The 18,228-nt window shown below is 39.0% G+C and overlaps 1 protein-coding gene across 1 annotated transcript in view; it reads left to right on the plus strand.

Moving 5' to 3' along the window:
* cbl (Cbl proto-oncogene) overlaps positions 1–18,228 on the plus strand; it is a 45,831-nt gene that overhangs the window by 22,047 nt on the left and 5,556 nt on the right. The window contains exons 3-14 of the mRNA XM_008425645.3: positions 3,375–3,521; positions 4,487–4,643; positions 6,782–6,903; positions 8,074–8,211; positions 8,928–9,015; positions 10,073–10,204; positions 10,991–11,209; positions 11,623–11,754; positions 12,663–13,082; positions 17,596–17,684; positions 17,779–17,961; positions 18,044–18,129. Coding sequence (XP_008423867.2) covers positions 3,375–3,521; positions 4,487–4,643; positions 6,782–6,903; positions 8,074–8,211; positions 8,928–9,015; positions 10,073–10,204; positions 10,991–11,209; positions 11,623–11,754; positions 12,663–13,082; positions 17,596–17,684; positions 17,779–17,961; positions 18,044–18,129 — 1,913 coding nt within the window. The remainder of the gene's footprint in view (positions 1–3,374; positions 3,522–4,486; positions 4,644–6,781; positions 6,904–8,073; positions 8,212–8,927; positions 9,016–10,072; positions 10,205–10,990; positions 11,210–11,622; positions 11,755–12,662; positions 13,083–17,595; positions 17,685–17,778; positions 17,962–18,043; positions 18,130–18,228) is intronic.

Genomic DNA, 18,228 nt, shown 5'->3' on the forward strand with positions numbered 1-18,228 from the left:
TCTATGGGAGCCCTGCTGCATTCTGTGGGACGCTTTTAACGAGGAGGAACTCCAAATAGAAACTAAGCCTTCAATTTTATGTTTTTATTTGTTGCTTGAATATTGTAACCCTTAATCTCGCTGGATTTTCTGTCATCTAGTCACTTGTATAAGTGTTTGTGGTGTGTGTAGATGCCACATTCAGTGGGTACAAAAAGTCTACATACCCTGTTAAATTGCTTGGTTTTGACCTGTAAGGGGTGCTATGTAAATGGTTAACTTCCTTTTCAGAACTTTTCATATTTAATTTGACCTATAACCTGTAAAGCTAATCTGATAGATTTTTTTTTTCTCAGGCTGAGAAATAATAATAATAAACTTGGGTAATATGATTGTATAACTGTGTGACTGCATTCAGAACAAACCACTATATTAAAACTCATGTTAAGTAGAAGTCCTGCAAAAACTTTCATTGCATCATAAGGACTGAATTGGCAAAAGGTATCAGTCAGGGGATAGATACAAGAAAAAGCATAGTGCACAGTTCAAAGGCAGACATCAAGTCAAGAAAATTTGGTGCAACAAGTGCATAACAAAGAAGAAGATGTTGCTCCAAATTTAATTTAAAATAATAAATAAACAGAAGGAACAAATAGTGGTCAGGGAAATCCACAACCACATTAAATGGGCTACAGAAACTTCTTTACAAATACTTGTTGTGTAATACAAGTGGAATCTCCTGTCTATATTAGGGGTGCACCAATTTATATCGCCCAACTGATTTCCTCCATTTTGGAAGATCTGTGATCGGGCGATGTTTGCATGTGAAACCGATATTATCCATCGACCTCATCTACCTCAGCAAAGGTCTAAAAATCGACCACTGTCCTCTTCTGCTGTCCTGTGAGAGAGTTTTGACTGACAGTCCGGCCCACCAGGTCATGTCTGCACGTTTGCAGTTAACAATAGTCACCTCACTATTACCAACCCAGCAACTTTCTTGCTAGACCTGTAGCGATGCACTAATCTCACAATACAATACGATGCACGATATTCTGTTCACGGTATTATATATATATATATCTCAATATTCAGCAAACTATACGGTTTTTAAGATTTTCTGAAAGATTTTAGAGAGACAGATTGATTTTGGTGACATTTTGTGACTGTTCCATAGAGTTGGATTGAATTAATGCAACTGGTGTAATAAATGTTATTTTTGTTATACATTTGTTATGCATTTGCTTTGTTTAAATGTTACTTGTGTGGCTTTGTGTATTTGGTTATGCAGAAAACAAACCTTTTGTGTCTTATTCACTTGTATTAGATAATATAATTTATCTATTTCACTTCATTATTTAATTAATTGTAACTGGTTGTTTCATTACATGTAATTTTTAATGTACATGTGCAGCTGGGTAAAAAAATGTCATGTGTGATGTCATTTAATTCATGTGGATTTGACGTAAAACTCAAAGTAGGATTTAATGTATCAATACTCGCTGATGAAAAATCAATACTTTCTGAGAAGAAAATATGAATAAATATCGTAGAATCAATAAAAATACACAGCCCTATTTCTTGCTGTATTTAGCTACATTTCATGCAAAAATATTGGCATCAGTCAAAATCGGAATCGGCATGTTAGGCTTTTTAAAAGATCAATAATCAGCGACCGGGCAGAAAACTGCTATCGGTGCACCCCTGTTTTTTATATGTCTCTGTTATAGGGACGGGTGGCAGAAAAACAGGCAGAAAATCATTCAAGCCCTGCATAAACATATTTAAAGCCAACCAAAAGCACTTGTGGGAAAATGTGTTCTGGTCTGAGTCAAAGTTTGGACCCTTTGTCTACCACTCCAATAGGAATGTGCAGAAACACAGTGAAGTGTGATGGTGATTCATGTTTTGGACATATTTTTTTATATCCATCTTTAACTGGGCGGAGGGGATTATGAGCAATTCCAAGTACCAGTGTTCAGACTTCAGCTTGTAAGATGAAGGGGAACTTCACATTTCAGAGCATAAATCCAGATCAATAGAATGGCTTTTGTCAGAAAAATTTAAAAGTTGTGTAATGACCCAGACATAGCCCATAACTAAACAGATTGTGGTAAGATTTAAAGAGGGGTGTGCATAAAATACTTCCTCATAATCTGACAAATCTGGATTTTGGCAGAGAACGAGAAAATACTCCCAAATTAAAAGGTTCCGTGCTCAGAGTCCTACCCAAAACGTTTTTCTCTTATATTGCACCGTTTGTAGGTCGCATCAAAAGGAAAAAAGTTAATCTGCCACAATCTTATAAAACTCTTCTCTCCTAGAAACTTGACACCACCAATTTTAAGAGACGCAAACCCCCAGAAGCGCTAATAACTAGTTTATACTGGCAGCTTTCACAACTTCCATAAATCTCCTGCAGCCGGTTTGGACACACAACTGAGGGTTGAGTGTGGCGTTCCAACGTAATGGGATGCTCTTGTTCCATTTCCTACTGGGAACTCTGAAAATCCCCCTCCAGACTACAAAACAACCCACAATCAGTTGTTCTTGTGACCTTCTGAAGCAAAGATGTTGAGTTTGCCTCACAAAGTAAAAATAAACATGTTATTAAAATGGATGGCACAAATGTTCCATTCATTTGTTTAATGCTATTAAATCCTATTTTATCTAATCACAAATGAATGTGCCAACGTCTTTGATGTGGTCCGTTTATGGTCACTGACTGCCAACAGTTCAGTTTGTCAGCTGCTCCAGCCCTATTCAAGCCATCTGTGAAAAAATTTAAGTTGTTTGGTTGTTGGAGGACAGACAGTTCTTGCCATCTTTATTTATAAAGCCACCATTGAAGCTTAAATAAACTGTATCAACTATAAGCATATTGGTTTACTTTTACGTTCACTCAGCCAAACACCAGCAGTAGGACTTTTTGTTTTTTTTGGCCAACAAAAGCAAACGTTATAACAATTTACTTGTATGATTTGGCAGTTTTTACCTTGTATTTTCTTAGCAGCTCATTTTGGGTAAAATATAGTTACGAACTGTCCGTAGACTGAGGTGGTTTCTTAGTTTCTTGTTTTTCTGGTAATATTCACAAATGATCAGTTAAATCATAATGTGCCACAAAAATATTTGCTTACTTTTCATCCAAATAAATATTTTCTGAAACCAATCAAATTTTAATGTTGGACAAAAATAAACAGAGTAAAAATCTGTTTTAAATGTTGGTAGATTTAAATGCTTGCCAGTGTTTGTTTAAATTAATTCATCGTGTGTTTCTGGTTTTGATTCAACAATTTTGGATGTTTACTGAAAAATTGTGATCTTTTACGAAAACTCCAGTGATTTTAAAAATATTAAAGTTTCTTTTTTTTTTCCCCCCCCCCACTTTTCAGACGAAACCTCACCAAGCTGTCGTTGATCTTCAGTCACATGCTGGCTGAGCTGAAAGCCATCTTCCCCAATGGCCTGTTTCAAGGTGTCAGCTTTCGCATAACCAAAGCTGATGCTGCAGAGTTCTGGACCCGCGCCTTCGGAGACAAGTAAGCGCCGTCGATTTTGTCTTTTCATGGTGGAGTATTCATGTATCACATTGATAGCCCACCTGCAGTGTGTCAATATACCTACTGGTATTTATTGCAGTGATAAAGTTGCCATTAAAAACGTGCTAGTTCAGCACAGTCTTACTGTACCCAGTCTAGATCCCAAACCAAAATATTGTTCTAAAAATAAATATCAACTAGGCTATTAGAGTTCACCGGCTACATTTAAGGAGAAGTTAAGAAAAGTGATGACAGTATGAGTCAGCACACAGTCAGTTTTTGGGGGGTTTGGAAACATCATCAGCGAGTTTTATTATTGCAGTCTGAAAATGAAAATTATATGGTATCCAAATGATATCCTCCCCAGTCCTGCTCCAACTTACCTGCCTTTAATCAGATTGTCTACAAAGACGCTGATTCTGTTTTTAAAAGCTCAGCAGGAAGCCGTCACAACATTTGCACTCATGCATTACATAACATTAAGTTCAGTAACTGTTCAATACAGCCCGTGGACATTTCAGCAATTCGGTTGGTATTTACATAGCTCTGTTATACCATAACATTTCCATAGCATTTCAGTTTAGTTTCCCCTAATATATTTCCAATGAGAATTAAATGAATTGGAAAACGAGATTAATTCAGTTCATTCCAGTAAACTTTTATAACATTAGTTTACAACATCACAAGACGAATAGATTCGATTTATACAGTGGTTAAAAAAAACCCAGTTAAGAATAAACTCTATTCAGGAACAACTTCCTCCTGGCAGGAACAACCTTCCAGTATGAGCAGCCTTCTGCAGAGTCAAAAATTTATTTTCACATTACAGCAGACTGCTAATCCAGATTTAAAACAAGAACAGAACAATTGTAGCTTGTTTTTTTTTTTTTAATGCAAGCTTTATGCGCAATGTTATCCAAAGCTCTTGAGAGATTGTAAACATCTGATTGTCGGTCTGTTCCCAGAACCATTGTGCCTTGGAAGGTGTTCCGTCAGTCTCTCCATGAGTTTCATAACATCAGCTCTGGTCTGGAGGCCATGGCTCTCAAGTCCACCATAGATCTTACCTGCAACGATTATATCTCAGTGTTTGAGTTCGATATCTTCACTCGGCTATTCCAGGTAGAAACTCCACACAAACACGCTATGCACCTTTCAAGTATTTTATTTTTTAAGTCATTTATTCACCAGTATTCTTGCCCAGTCATAAAATGGTAGTTAAAACAATCCTCCTACATTTTGTGAAATATTATTGTACCTTTTGATTTTTATTTGCTTACACAATTTTGTTGATTTTTAGTTTTAAATATACACATCATAAAAAATGGTAAACATTTAGTATTGACAGTCCTAAATACAAGCTGGCAAATTCAACATATTTCACACTTTGTTACAAGCAACAACTGTACTACATTTTGTCACAAGTTTATATTGCACATGCATGGGTTGATGTTGAACAGCACATATACGATTTTACATCAGTATTAAAATAAATTTATGTTAAAACTGTTAGAAATAATGTAAAAAAGAAAAAAAAAGGCCCTAGTTAACATGCTTACCTTTCTAAGTTGCGCAAGTCTTGTATCATAAACCGCTGCTATGCTGTAGTGTCATTTATCTCTGGGTGACATTATCCCTTGGAACTTGTGCACAAAGCTCTGACCGGCTTAATGAAGCCTAAACAGATTACAGACGTTTCCTCCCCCAAACAAAAAAAAGATATCCTCCTAATGTCCTCAGACTCGGAGGAAGCAACTCTGAGTCCATTTTGAATGCTGTTCTTAAGCTACTGACACTGTGTAAAAGATTAGTAGTAATTGTGTGTTTATGTAAAATAATGTAAAAGGGTGTGCAGTAATAAAGAAAACCAAAAATTAAAGGTACAGTTTGTTCAATTAACTTTTTTTGTGAAAGTTGTTTGAGCAAGATGGAGTATAATTAGGTTAGAATGAAGAAGAAATGAGGCACTCTGACTGAACAAGACAGTTTGAACTTGTCACTTCCTGTGTGGAAGAACTATAAAAAACAAGCCGCAAGTTTTAATACAAGCTGATTTGTCCGAGCCACAGAAAACATTTAGTCTCATTGCTGAGAACATCTGATGCCTTTTCAGTTTCCCTGTTGGGCTCATTAATGTGCTTTCATTCATGCCTAGAATACCTAAACTGACTCACCGACTCAATGGGGCCTGGTTACTACAGGTTTTTAATATTAACTAAATACATCCTCAATTGAACAGCAACACTTGTCAGACTTGTTATAAAAACGAACACATAAAAAGAAAAGCAGATTTTCTTCTAAAAGCCATCCAAACAGCTTTTGGAGTCATACAGTTAGGAGCTTTAATATTTGAATATGCTAAGTGATGCATTTGAAGCTCAAGATGTCACTTTGCTTTCTGCAGTTTCCCTGGTCATTTGCTTATTGCTAAGCGGTGAACTCGTTGAAAAGGCGGGCTCATAAATACTCTCATTGTACAATGACAGAATCCCAAAGTTTACCAACGGCCCACTCGGTTAAAATGTGTCGTATACATTAAAGGCTCAAACATTCAAATGGCTTAACTGGTATTTGAAACTTTAGCTAGATTTACAATCTTCTTGTGAACACACGGCTCGATTCTGGCTACATATTTTAACCACTAAAACCACTAAAAACTGGGTCTGCGTCAGAAATCCAACCCTTGTAGTTTTTGAATCTTTGCTTGGATTGAAACCAGTGAGTCCAGAAGACCACCTCAAAAGACAACTGTGAGTTTGTTTATCAGTGTTTGTATAACTGATCATGTGTAGAAAGTACACGGCACAAATTAAAGCTCAACCTTTTTCTTTTAAACTCCTCGTGGTATGACGTATCATAAGGAACTTCAAAACTAACCTTTAAAACACATAAAGTCCTAAATCAGCGTTAATAATGAGGGTATGTAAACTTTCCGGCCTGAACTGCGTATGGTTTGATTTACGGATAGTATGGAAAATCACTCTTTTACTTCATCGCGTGCCGTTAAACTCTGCACGTTCATCTACCATTAAACATAACGACTCTAGCCGGATCTGCCTATAAATCCCACTGATGCCCACCGAACAGCTGTTTGAACAAAACCCATGCATGTTGCAATATGCAGCATTTCTCCTTACTCCATTTCTGCTCTTTATTACTGTGTCCGTTCACTGACACTCTATGACTCACTCTGCCTTTCTCCTATGACCATTCTGTGTGTGTGTGTGTGTGTGTGTGCCTGTGCCTGTGTGCGTGGGTAGCCTTGGTCATCCCTGCTGCGAAACTGGAACAGCTTGGCTGTTACTCACCCAGGGTACATGGCCTTCCTCACATACGATGAGGTCAAAGCTCGGCTGCAGAAATTCATCCACAAGCCTGGCAGGTGAGAACCAGTCTGAGCACAAACGCATCTAGAAGACAAATAAATTGTATCATGTCAAGAAAAGTTTCGGCTTTTGTTTCCTTACCACGAGCGTAACGTTGCGTTTCTACTGACTGTTGCACAGACGCTGGTTAGCTGCAGCTCTCAGGACTTGTTTTTAATAAAACTCCTTAACCGGTCCGTGTTTGTTTAGTATCACAACTTGAATCCCGGTGACGGATTCTTAAGCCGTACATGCCATATTTTTGTGTGGGTGTGTTTGGAGTCGAGTCCAAAGAGCCCAGGGCGGCGTGGTGCTGGTACCTTACATCAATGGCCTGATTGTGCATTGGAAGTTGATGTCACTCTTCAGGCCTGGCCAGCTTAAGGCCACATCAACACCAGAGCACTTACTGGTCGATGTAAAAGCTGCTTTTTTACACTTTAATCCAGAGCAATCCAGAACTCCCTAATGGCTGTACTTTTTTTTTTTTTTGTCTTTTTTTTTCCAACTAGCTATAGTGAGCTGATGCAAGTCTTATTTATTTTTTTTGCTAGCTTTCATCAGTCACAAAATGCTTCAAACCCATCCTGCTTCACTGTCGCACTGAGACCAGTTCAGCTTTATTTCCGAAGCCGCTCTGTTCCTCCTAATATTTTTCTAAAAGATTTCCCAACTTGAGGCTAGACGGCACATCGAGTCCAGAAACCGTAGTCTCTTGCTGACTCATCTGAAGCTCCTCTTTCACTTTGTTTTATTGTTAGATTTCCTCTTTTTGTTTTAATGTTTCAAGACAGGTTTTTTTTATTCTCAAAAGGTTTAAGCAAAGTATATCAGAGTCGCATCCTCTTTTTCTTTTCAAATTAATTAGTCGATGAGCGTGTGTGAACACAGAGACTGATTCTTGGAATTGAATTTTAAAAATGGTTACACAAAACTGTCCTTTCATTTAGATTAATGTCAATGTGAAAGAAACAAAGGTAAAATTTCTACCACTAATCTGGACCACAATTTACAAATGACTGTATTCAGTAGTTTGTCCTATAATCCTTGATTAGTATGTGTATCCTAAAGGTTGAGATTACTTAAACATCTTTTTGTTTACTCATATTTGTGGTCTTCAGTGTCTGGTATGTATTTCTATTTTTTTTTTTTCAGATGACTTGATACGTTTTTTTCTTTCTCCCTAGTTATATCTTCCGTCTGAGTTGCACTCGACTGGGCCAGTGGGCCATCGGTTACGTGACAGCCGATGGGAATATTCTCCAAACCATTCCCCATAACAAGCCCCTCTTCCAGGCCCTCATTGATGGTTTCAGAGAAGGCTTGTAAGTTCCCTTTTTGTTTGACTAATTTATATCTGTTGTGGTTTTTCATCTAGATTTCTGAGCCTCGTGTCTGCATACAGTTTGTGCCCTTCAGATCTTCTCTCTCTTTTTTATTTTTTTATTTTGTCATTTCTTTTGTTCTTTTAAGTGCGCCTCTGTGTGAACTTGGTTACCCCCTTTCTTTGGAGCCTTCGATTGAATCTGCCTCTCAGCTTCAAGTGAATCCAGGCATATCATCTAGCTCGCCACCGCCAACCCCCTCGTCACCACACTGTTATCATAACCAGAGCAGAACCATTGATTTCTAATGCGGACCTCAGTCAGTGGTTTACCCGACTGGCTCGAAACCCGTCTTTTCCTGCCAGTGGTGACTCTTGTGTTTAATGAAAACTGTGTTTGGCCTGTCCCAACCTGTAATCAAACTCCGATTTGAGCTGGGAAAGCCTGTAAAGTACACGGCCTGTGTCTACAAAACATTTATCAGATGGTAATTACAGCGTCCAACCCATTTGTAAAATTGTCGTGTACTGTATATGCAGCAACTTGCGCAAAGCAAATGAACTCAACAGATGTTTTCATCGCCGCAGCTTGTTGGGTGTACAAGTGGTATAATCACTCTAATAACAATAATTACTTTTAAATTAAAATGCTTGTTGAATTAATCAGAGATGTTTTGTGTGGGCACATTTTCACTTTATTTCCTTATGGGCCCCCAGCTATTTATTCCCCGATGGCCGGACTCAGAACCCCGACCTGATGGGTCTGTGTGAGCCTTCACCTCAAGACCACATTAAAGTCACACAGGTGAGAGCCATGCACCCACCAGACTGCTTACCCACAATGCTTTTCTGGAGGGGTTTTTGTATATTTGCGTTGCTTTTTATTATTTCATTAAAAATTGTTTATTTAAAGAAAATATATCCTCAACACTGCTTTGAGAGACTGACTACCACAGTCAAATATTTATAATCTAAATAAAACTGAGATAAAAACATAAAATAAAGTGAATATGTCAATAATTAAACACACAGTTACACATGTCAATAGTGACTTTGCTGTAACGCCTCAATAGAAAATGCATACCGTTATTCTTGCAAAATAAAAATAAAGCTACATTGTACTTATTTTCCCATTCAATACTTACTTATGTGTTTATCAGATTTAGTTAGAAATTATCAGGATAGTCCTTTATTAATCCCACAGTGAAGAAATTCACTTACAGCAGCAGAGTAACAAAATATACCAATTAAATCTGAAAATATCTAAAAAAAAATTTAATAAGCAACTATGTTACAGTACCTGCAGCTAAAATGAAATTAAAATTAACTCGACACAATTGATTCGTTGCACAGCTTTGGAGAGCTATTGCACGTTTTTTATTTATTTTAATGAAGTGTTGAGAAGAATTGGGCAAACAATAAACACATGTTTAATGTATTAATTTCCAGTTTTATTTAAATGACTCCTTCTACAAATTATTTCTTCAACAGCTTATTAATGTTTTGGATTGAGGCTTTTTCGGTCCTCAAATTTCAGAGTCAATTTCCTTCAGAAAGACAGAATTGTTTTTTCTTTCAATTTTTTTTTTCTTTTTCATTTAATACATCTGACCTTTAAGGTCACAACATTTTTAGCGAGAAAGACTCATTACGGAAATGTGTAAAAAGCAGTTTTTGCCTCGGTTCTTGCCGACCTTATCTCTGCATCAGCGCAGAACCGAAACTCGGCGTACGCCCCCTCGCTCTAACTGATCGCTCCCCATCCTCCCAGGCTCTGTTCAGCAGGATCTCAGGTGGTGTCAGTTCTCTGTGATGTTACGGTCTTCTCATGTTTTTATTTATTTTTTTGTTCCTGCCCTCAGGAGCAATATGAGCTGTACTGTGAGATGGGCTCCACTTTCCAGCTCTGTAAAATCTGCGCAGAGAATGACAAAGATGTGAAGATCGAGCCCTGTGGCCATCTGATGTGCACCTCCTGTCTCACCGCCTGGCAGGTACAAGAGTGGGTGGAAGCAAAGGGGTTTGAGTTGGTGGGCTTGCATGTCACAGGTTACAGTTGGCGCTCTTACACCACTCTGGAAGAGCGTAGAGTTTGAGTTCATCTTTCCAAGTATGAGTGGGTAAAAGAAACGGTGTGGTACAATGTTTGTATTTGCACAGCATTCCATATTTATTTTCACAGCTCATTATTTTCATTGTTCATAAATTTTTATTATTATTATTATTATTTTTTATTATTATTTTATTTAAAACTTCGGTGTTGGCCGAACCTTTTGCCTGTTTTGACTTTTGAGTTGTAGATGTGAGTAATGGGAAAATGCACTATCAAAAACAGAGGGTGGCATTTCACTGCTTGTCTGACATGATAGGTTTAAGATGGATTTGATTTCTATTTTTTATTTTTACCAAATAATGCTTATTCACTCTTCTGTACATAGTAGAACACAATTAAGTCTGTATTTATTTGTGCTATACGTTCTAAGCTCAAGCTGAATTAACTTTATTAATGTGGACAAAAGAAACCCACTGCAGAATCAAAAGCTAACTTTACCTTTCATGATTGGTGTAACATCCGAATAATAAAACTCAAGTACATATTTTTTATTCACCTTTCCCAAGCCAAGTGTCTGCTGGGAAATCATCTAGAAATCTGTTTTTGGAAATGGAAAAGCGGTATGGTCATCCAAGGTCAATTTCCTGAAGAGCTCTTGAGCGTGTCGATAAAGTTTCCAGCTTTTTGTCAGCTTGTCTTCACTCCCTCCTTTCTGCCTGTGCTCCAGGAGTCGGAGGGTCAGGGAACGGGATGCCCCTTCTGCCGGTGTGAGATTAAAGGTACAGAGCCGATTGTTGTAGATCCTTTTGACCCCAAGGACAACAGCGGGGGCTCAAGTCGGGCCGCCATGGGAGCCGAGGGAGCTCCATCGCCAAGCTACGATGATGACGATGACGACAGACTTGAAGACCCCCACCTGGTGATGAGCAAACTTGCTGGCACAAAGGTAAGATTGTGGAAAAAGAATGGGGTAATAAATTTTTTCTTATGAAACAACCCACAAGGGATTCTTCAGACCAACCTCTGTGTAGATAAAACACATTCTCACCTGTCATGTCTTCCTTTTCTGAGCTGAAAGCTCACATCTTGTTACTTTGGCCTTTCTCCATCGTTCCTGTTAACAGAGAAGCAGCTTTTTTGTACGTTTCGGTGTTAGAAATGCCTTACATGTTTTAATGCCTCTTAGAAAATCTGTATGCATGACTTGACAACCTGAGCTGCTTTGAAGTAACTCGATTATCACCTAACCGAGCTTTTTCAGCAACTTGTGTACATGTAGTTGTATACAATATGTGTTGGAACCGTTTTATTTTTTACTGAAAGTACGACAGTTAATGTATTGGATCTTGTCTCATTCAGGTGGACCGCCCCCCATCACCCATGTCCATGCCCCCTCAGTCATCTCTTCCCCCAGTGCCTCCCAGACTTGACTTGTTACCACACAGACCTCCAAACCCCCCTGGTGCCTCCAGTCCAGGGGCCACCAGTAAGGTAACCAATTCAGTTAATTTTATTTATACAGCATCAATTAACAAAATAAAACAACTTCAGTTCAATTCTTCATACATTCCAATTGATCCTCGTTGTCAAGCAGTGTAGTAAGCTCAGTTAATTATTCAAAGTGTTGATCATTTTCATCCAACGCCTTAGTTCAGATTAAAAATACAGTGTTGACTAATTACACAGATTTGGCATTATGATACTGTCAGGGTTATATTAGTGTAAGCTTTTAAAGGAAAATAAGTTCTTCTTTCATTTGTTTATTTTATTCCTGCATATATACAAACAAACTATTCACTGTTGTGATCTGTTATTAGTTTTAATGCTCAACTTTCAGTCAAACCAGTTTTTAATGTCTCCAAGCTACTATTCTTGTAATTTCATATATCTTAACAGTTAAGTATTTCATTTCCTGTTTGGTTCAAATTCAGATAATTTAATCTCAAAGCAACACAAACCAGTCCTATAGACTGGACCCCAGCCTTTCTGCATACATTTTTGTGAAATGTAACTCCAGTTATTTATGAAAAATTTGAAGGGTTTTTTTGTATAACTATGTAAAAGATTGAAAGATGGTACAGTTTGAGTAGCTGAAAATACTTTGTTGCAATGCTACTTGACACACTGAACTAGTATTTCTGCACCTTACTAAGATATTTTTACTTCTTTTTCCCTGTTACTCTAGTTTACTTTCTCTTACTCGAATACCACAGCAACATGTCTTTGCTTATAAACAGAAAGTGCAGTTGGGAGATTAACATTTTTTTAAATCCTCCTGATGATTGATGGTTTTCCTTGTAAACTGATTATTTGCTGCATTGTAAAATAATTTTCTTTGGCTTTTGGTCTTTCTGGCGTTTCATCTAAAAGAGCTCCTTCCGTCTCTGTTGCCCCTCCAGGCAGCAACACATCACAAAGACAAGCCTCTTCCACTTCCCCCTGCACTGCGGGATCTCCCCCCACCCCCTCCTCCAGATAGACCCCACGCAGGCGGGGCGGCTCCAGAAGCTCGGCATCCAAGACGGCCCCTACCCTGCACTCCAGGGGAGCCCCTGCGAGATAAGCTCCCTCCCACTCCCCCAAACCGTCCTATGGCTGACTGGAACTCCAGACCCGTTCCCAAAGCTCCCACCCCATCTTCTTCATCGTCTTCACCATCCTCCTCATCCACTCACGTGCCCAGCCTGGGGGGCGACCTCAGAGCAGGTGTCAGGGAGCTCTCCAACAGACACTCCCTCCCCTTGGCGCTGCCCTCTGTGCTGGACAACCGCGCCGACTCTCAGAAGAACAACAGCTCCCTCAGTCTGGACCAGCAGCTGGTCAGAACCAACACACACACACACACACACTAAACATCTGATTTATCTGACGTTTGTAGAAATTGTTCACAAAAGACTTTGGATTGCATTTCCTAAACATAGACTCTGTTATTTTTGACAGGTCGCTCATCACTAGAGCTTCCACAAATTTAGTCTTTAGCAGCCCAGAATTTATTTCGTGATGTCTTTTTTTTAAATCATTAAACAATTTAAATTAATTTTTCTTTGTCTTTCATACCATTTTATTGATGGTATTGGATTTTATTAGAAAAAGTTAATGAATGCTAGGTAAAAATTATACAGTTTGGGGTTTAAAGTGTAGCTAACCTGCCTGTGTAAGCTAAACCCGGCAAATTTTGGAAAATTCTACGAAAGTGGGCGAAGCCAAGAAACACGACCAAGTGTGGAGATGATTGGAGGGCACAGAAAGAAGAACTGTTAACTTCAGCACTTTGTCGCTCTATTTATCTACTCCCCCCCACCTCCTAAAATAAAAGAATCAGTGGATAAATTTATCAACTTTTTTATCTGTGTTGTTGGAAGCTTTTTTATGGCAAAAACGCTCTGCAGCGTCCTGAGTAAACGGTGAGTGGTAACGTGAGCTTCTCCCATTCCCTAAGCGCGGCAGTCCGTCTTATGCAACCGTTTATCCTGCAGTATACAGTCACCGGTGATCAGAGCAGAGAAAAAGACTCATTCCACTTTGTGTTCACATTGCAAATGAGTCACATGTTTGCAAAGCTGATTGACGCTCTGGGTCGGTGTTTCATGGTCAATCTCACCATTCCAACTCCTGACTCGCCTCGGGTCGGGGCCGTGTGTCTGAATGAGCTGGTTTTATGCCTGATCTCAAAATATTATTGACAAATTAAGCAAACTTGCACAAAGATTTCAAAATTTACTCAGAAACTTAAAGATGGAGCCCTACACAACCTGTTAATAGTTTATCACAAAGAAAGTTGATCTGGGGGTTAGTTACACTTCAAGGACTTCAAATATTTCAACATTTTGAAGTATTTTAGCAGCTTAGATGGCAAATAGGCAGTAAGTGGAGATTCAATGATTCCTCACTTTCATTAATGAGTCAGAGCAACACACCAGTTTTATGTTTTTGATGAGGGAAAATTATTATAACATTATATAAAGCTCAACTAAGAAAATTTTATATAATAAAATTTTTTCCATTTCTCCCATTTTTCCTACACATCAGTGAATCAACATGGTTTACTGTTGTAGTTGCATTATTAAGCCTCTCCTGCAGCCGGTTTTAGTTTTTTGTTTCATGTTTATTTCACCTGTGAGTCCTGGGTTCAGATTTACGGTTTTGTAGAAATTGACTTATCCCTGTGGAAGAAATCTGATCCCAAACTGTTGCTTTGTGATTTGTGAATTAAAGTCTAATATGTTCAATTTACCTTATTCACCATCATGTCCTTCATTATGGTGGATTTTTTGACTTAAACATTTATTACAGTAGTTGGCTAAAACCTGTTGCTAAGCATGGACACAGTTTTGTAACCTAAAGGCTGAAAGAAAGCTAGGGACTGCGATACAGGGCTTAAAAAAACAAAATTATTTTTACCTTACTTAGGCCAATGTCTAAATAAAGTCATCACCATATTTTCCGCACTATAAGGCGCACCTAAAAACCTTCAATTTCCTCAAAAGCCGACAGTGCCCCTTATAATCTGGTGCGCCTTATATATGGACCAATATTGAGCCATAACAGGTCTAGCAACTACGGTAAGCAGCCGCCGACTTCATTTTCGCCCGTAGAAGAAGAAGAAGCGCGCGGTGCATGCTGGGATTGTTGTCAGAACGCAGGTTTGTTAACAAAGTTTGACTGACCTATCTACCTACCGACCGTCTAGAATCAGGTCGTCTGCAGGTCATTTAGCACCACGTTCTCCACTAACATGCTGTGCGCAAATGGAGAAGGGTGACCATCGTCCGGCCACGCCCGGGCCCAGTCGCGGAAGGCTCTCCTTGCCAACCCGAGTCGGACTGTTTTGTTGACATTCCGTTTAATGCAGCTCCATCTAGTGGATGCATAACGTAACTCCAGCCTCTCTTGCAGAGTCTATTCTATGCGCCTTATAATGCGGTGCGCCTTATATATGAAAAAAGTTTTTAAAATAGGCCATTCATTGAAGGTGCGCCTTATAATCCGGTGCGCCTTATAGTGCGGAAAATACGGTAATCAATTTTAAGGGATTTTTCATACACTTTAGCCATCAATCAAAATCACTTCTGTGGCTACACTTCACAGCATCCAGCACTGGAGCACGCAAACTGATTTCACAGACATTTGTGAAGTAATGGGTCATTTTCAGCACTGCACTGTGATGCCACCTGAGCAGCAAGTCTGAATTTTCCATGCCACAAAACTTTCCACGGTCAACTGCAGGTGGTGTCATAACGAGGAGGCGACAAATGGGAACGACAACAACTCTGCCACAAAGTGGTAGGCCACATAAAATCAAAGTGCGGTTACCAGGTGCCGAGGCACATAGTGTGCAAAGGTCGCCAACTTTCTGCAGAGTTGATGGCTACATAACTTTAGTTGAAAGAAACTCTTTAGCATATAACGCAACATTTTGCTCAATTTATTGTTCCCAGCTTTGTTTGGGTACAGTTTGTGTTACCACCGTAACCAGTGCAAAAAGAATAGTCCATGAAGACGCAGATGAGCAGGTTTAATGCGGAAGAGTCCGGACCTCAACCTGATGGAACAATGTTGGGATTAATTAAGGAGAGAATGTGAGCCAGTCTTCCACAATCTGAGCCTTGTGGAAAGCCTTCCCTCATCCTCTGACTCTTCTTCAAAAACTGCAGGAAGAACCAAACCTCACAGCTTGTCTGCTTGCATAACCCAGCGTCACAGATACTTAATATGGTCTGATTCTTCTTTATAACACTAAAAGACCAACTCTGCTCCTTGCTTATTCACTCTGTTTGGTGCCCTAATGTCTGTTACCCTGTCAGCGTCAGCCTTACAGCCTTCAAGCGTCTGAGTTTCCTCATTTTTCTCTCACTTTTTGAAGTTATCTGACATGTTTGATAACAGCGAGTAGGCATCACTCTCCTTGGATGACGATGATGATGAAAAAAGTTTCAGTCTTTTCCTCCTCAATCACTCCTCATGAATAAGACTCATGTGTCTTTACGAAACGTCTGACTCTGAACACTCTAATCATTCCTGGGCTGCTCAGTTTGTTCTTCCGTAACCATAATTTTCATCTCGGGAACATTCATGGGGGTTAGGAAAAAAAACTAAATAATATGCAGAATTGTAAAACCTTCGGTGGAATTTTACATCCATATTGCCAGTAGTCATTTTCATGTGTCACATAATGATATATTATAAATATTGATATGTTGGCCAGCCCTAGCATGAAGACTCTCAAGTCAATACTTCTGGGAAAAGTATGCATCTTATGTAATAGTTAAAATCAATTAAAATGATAATTGTTTTAAAAGTTTTTGCATAGTTAACTTAAGTTAACCTAGGTTAACTTATTAAAAGTTGCAAAACTTGAAAAACCTATATTATTTTTAGAAGACATTTTTAATTGCTTTTTTCTATTTTTTTTTTGAAGAAATGTCTAACCACATCTGATTTGGTTGGTTAAAATCTGAGTGATCAAAAGATCTTTCAACTCTTTTGTTTCAGTAAAAGAAACTAAAGAGAATATCGGGCTTTATTGTCACATCATCATCCCTCCTCTTCCTCCTCTAAGTCTTCTGCTATATTTTGGTACAGTTTTTATTTTTCCAACGTATGCTTATCCTAATCCTTCCCTAATCAGACATTCCATAATGTTTCTTTCTCTATTATGATGCATAAGCTGGTCTTTCTAGTTACAACATAGAAATTGGCACCCTCTGGTAGAAGCTCTCTGTGAGGTCCTGCGTAATAACATGCCTGCTTTAAAGAATGCGTTTCTGAGATTGAGCAGCAAAGAAATCAGATCACAAGTTTCCAAGTGTCGGTAACATGCAACCAGGAAGTAGTCGGCCCCTTTCCATTAAACACATGTGCTACAAAAAGCTAAACTAAACTTTATTTTCAATATTCGCCCACAGTAGTCTCGTAAATGTTAAATACAATGGAGTTTCTGAAACTGAGAATATGACGAGCATCCCTTTATTATAAAGGTTGACAAAGGAGAAATAAATAAAAGTATCTCTAAATTAACTGCTCACCCAATAATAAATGGTAACATGAGTCCATCTAATTGCTACCTTGAGTTTTTTATTAACTAGAAACAATGTGTGCTTTTAAAAAAATCTGTTTAAATAAAATAAACACTTAGGCTGGCAGGGAGGCAAATGAAGCCTGGTGGGCCGCCAGGCTTATGATACACCGGATTAAACCCTTCAGTTCTAACTGGCTCTAGTTTTGGCAGAAGAAAAACATGACCCTAAGTTATATCTTTTAATTATCTCGTTTTAAATGTTCAGTTTTTTAGGTAAAGTAACTAAAACTGGTTAAATCTGTTTCCTCCTCTAGAGTTTTTCTGCAATAGTTTCTCAAGATTACGACAACCCCAAAGTGAAACCATCAGCCTCGGCCAATGCCATCTACGCACTGGCAAACAGGTATGTCCAAATGACCCTGAGATTGACCGGTGGTCTGGCAGCTATACACGATGTTTCCTCTCAGAGTCTTCTCATACTGTCTGTCTGTTCCCAGACCGTCTCAAGGTTTGAGGCAAGTGCCCGGAGAGGAGGGGTGTGACAGCGAGGAAGACTCTGAATACATGATCCCATCATCTCGCCCCATTGCCGTCCCATCAGTACCAGACAGCCTACAAGTCCAAAGGCCCCCACAGCCTCAGCCTCTGACACAAACTCAAGCCCCTGCAGTCAACTCACGGTATTCAAACTTTCCTAAGGGCACTTTAGGAAAGATCTTTGAGTCATGGTCTGAGCTTTTAGCCCATCATTTGTTGTTGTAGGCTCACGCTAGGTGAAGAGGACGGGCCGATATCGCATGAAGCCATGTACAGCGTCCAGCCGAGGTCACAGCAAGCCAGAGATTCAGGTATTTTCTTCTAACCCCAAAACCAGACAGCCTAAAAATTCCCTTCAATTCCCTGTCTGAGGGGACTCTGACGCTGCAGTGTGAATATTTCTGGTGGTT

Source organism: Poecilia reticulata, chromosome 13, assembly GCF_904066995.2.
Source record: "Poecilia reticulata chromosome 13, P_reticulata-male-v2, whole genome shotgun sequence".
NCBI classification, from domain to species: Eukaryota; Metazoa; Chordata; class Actinopteri; order Cyprinodontiformes; family Poeciliidae; genus Poecilia; species Poecilia reticulata.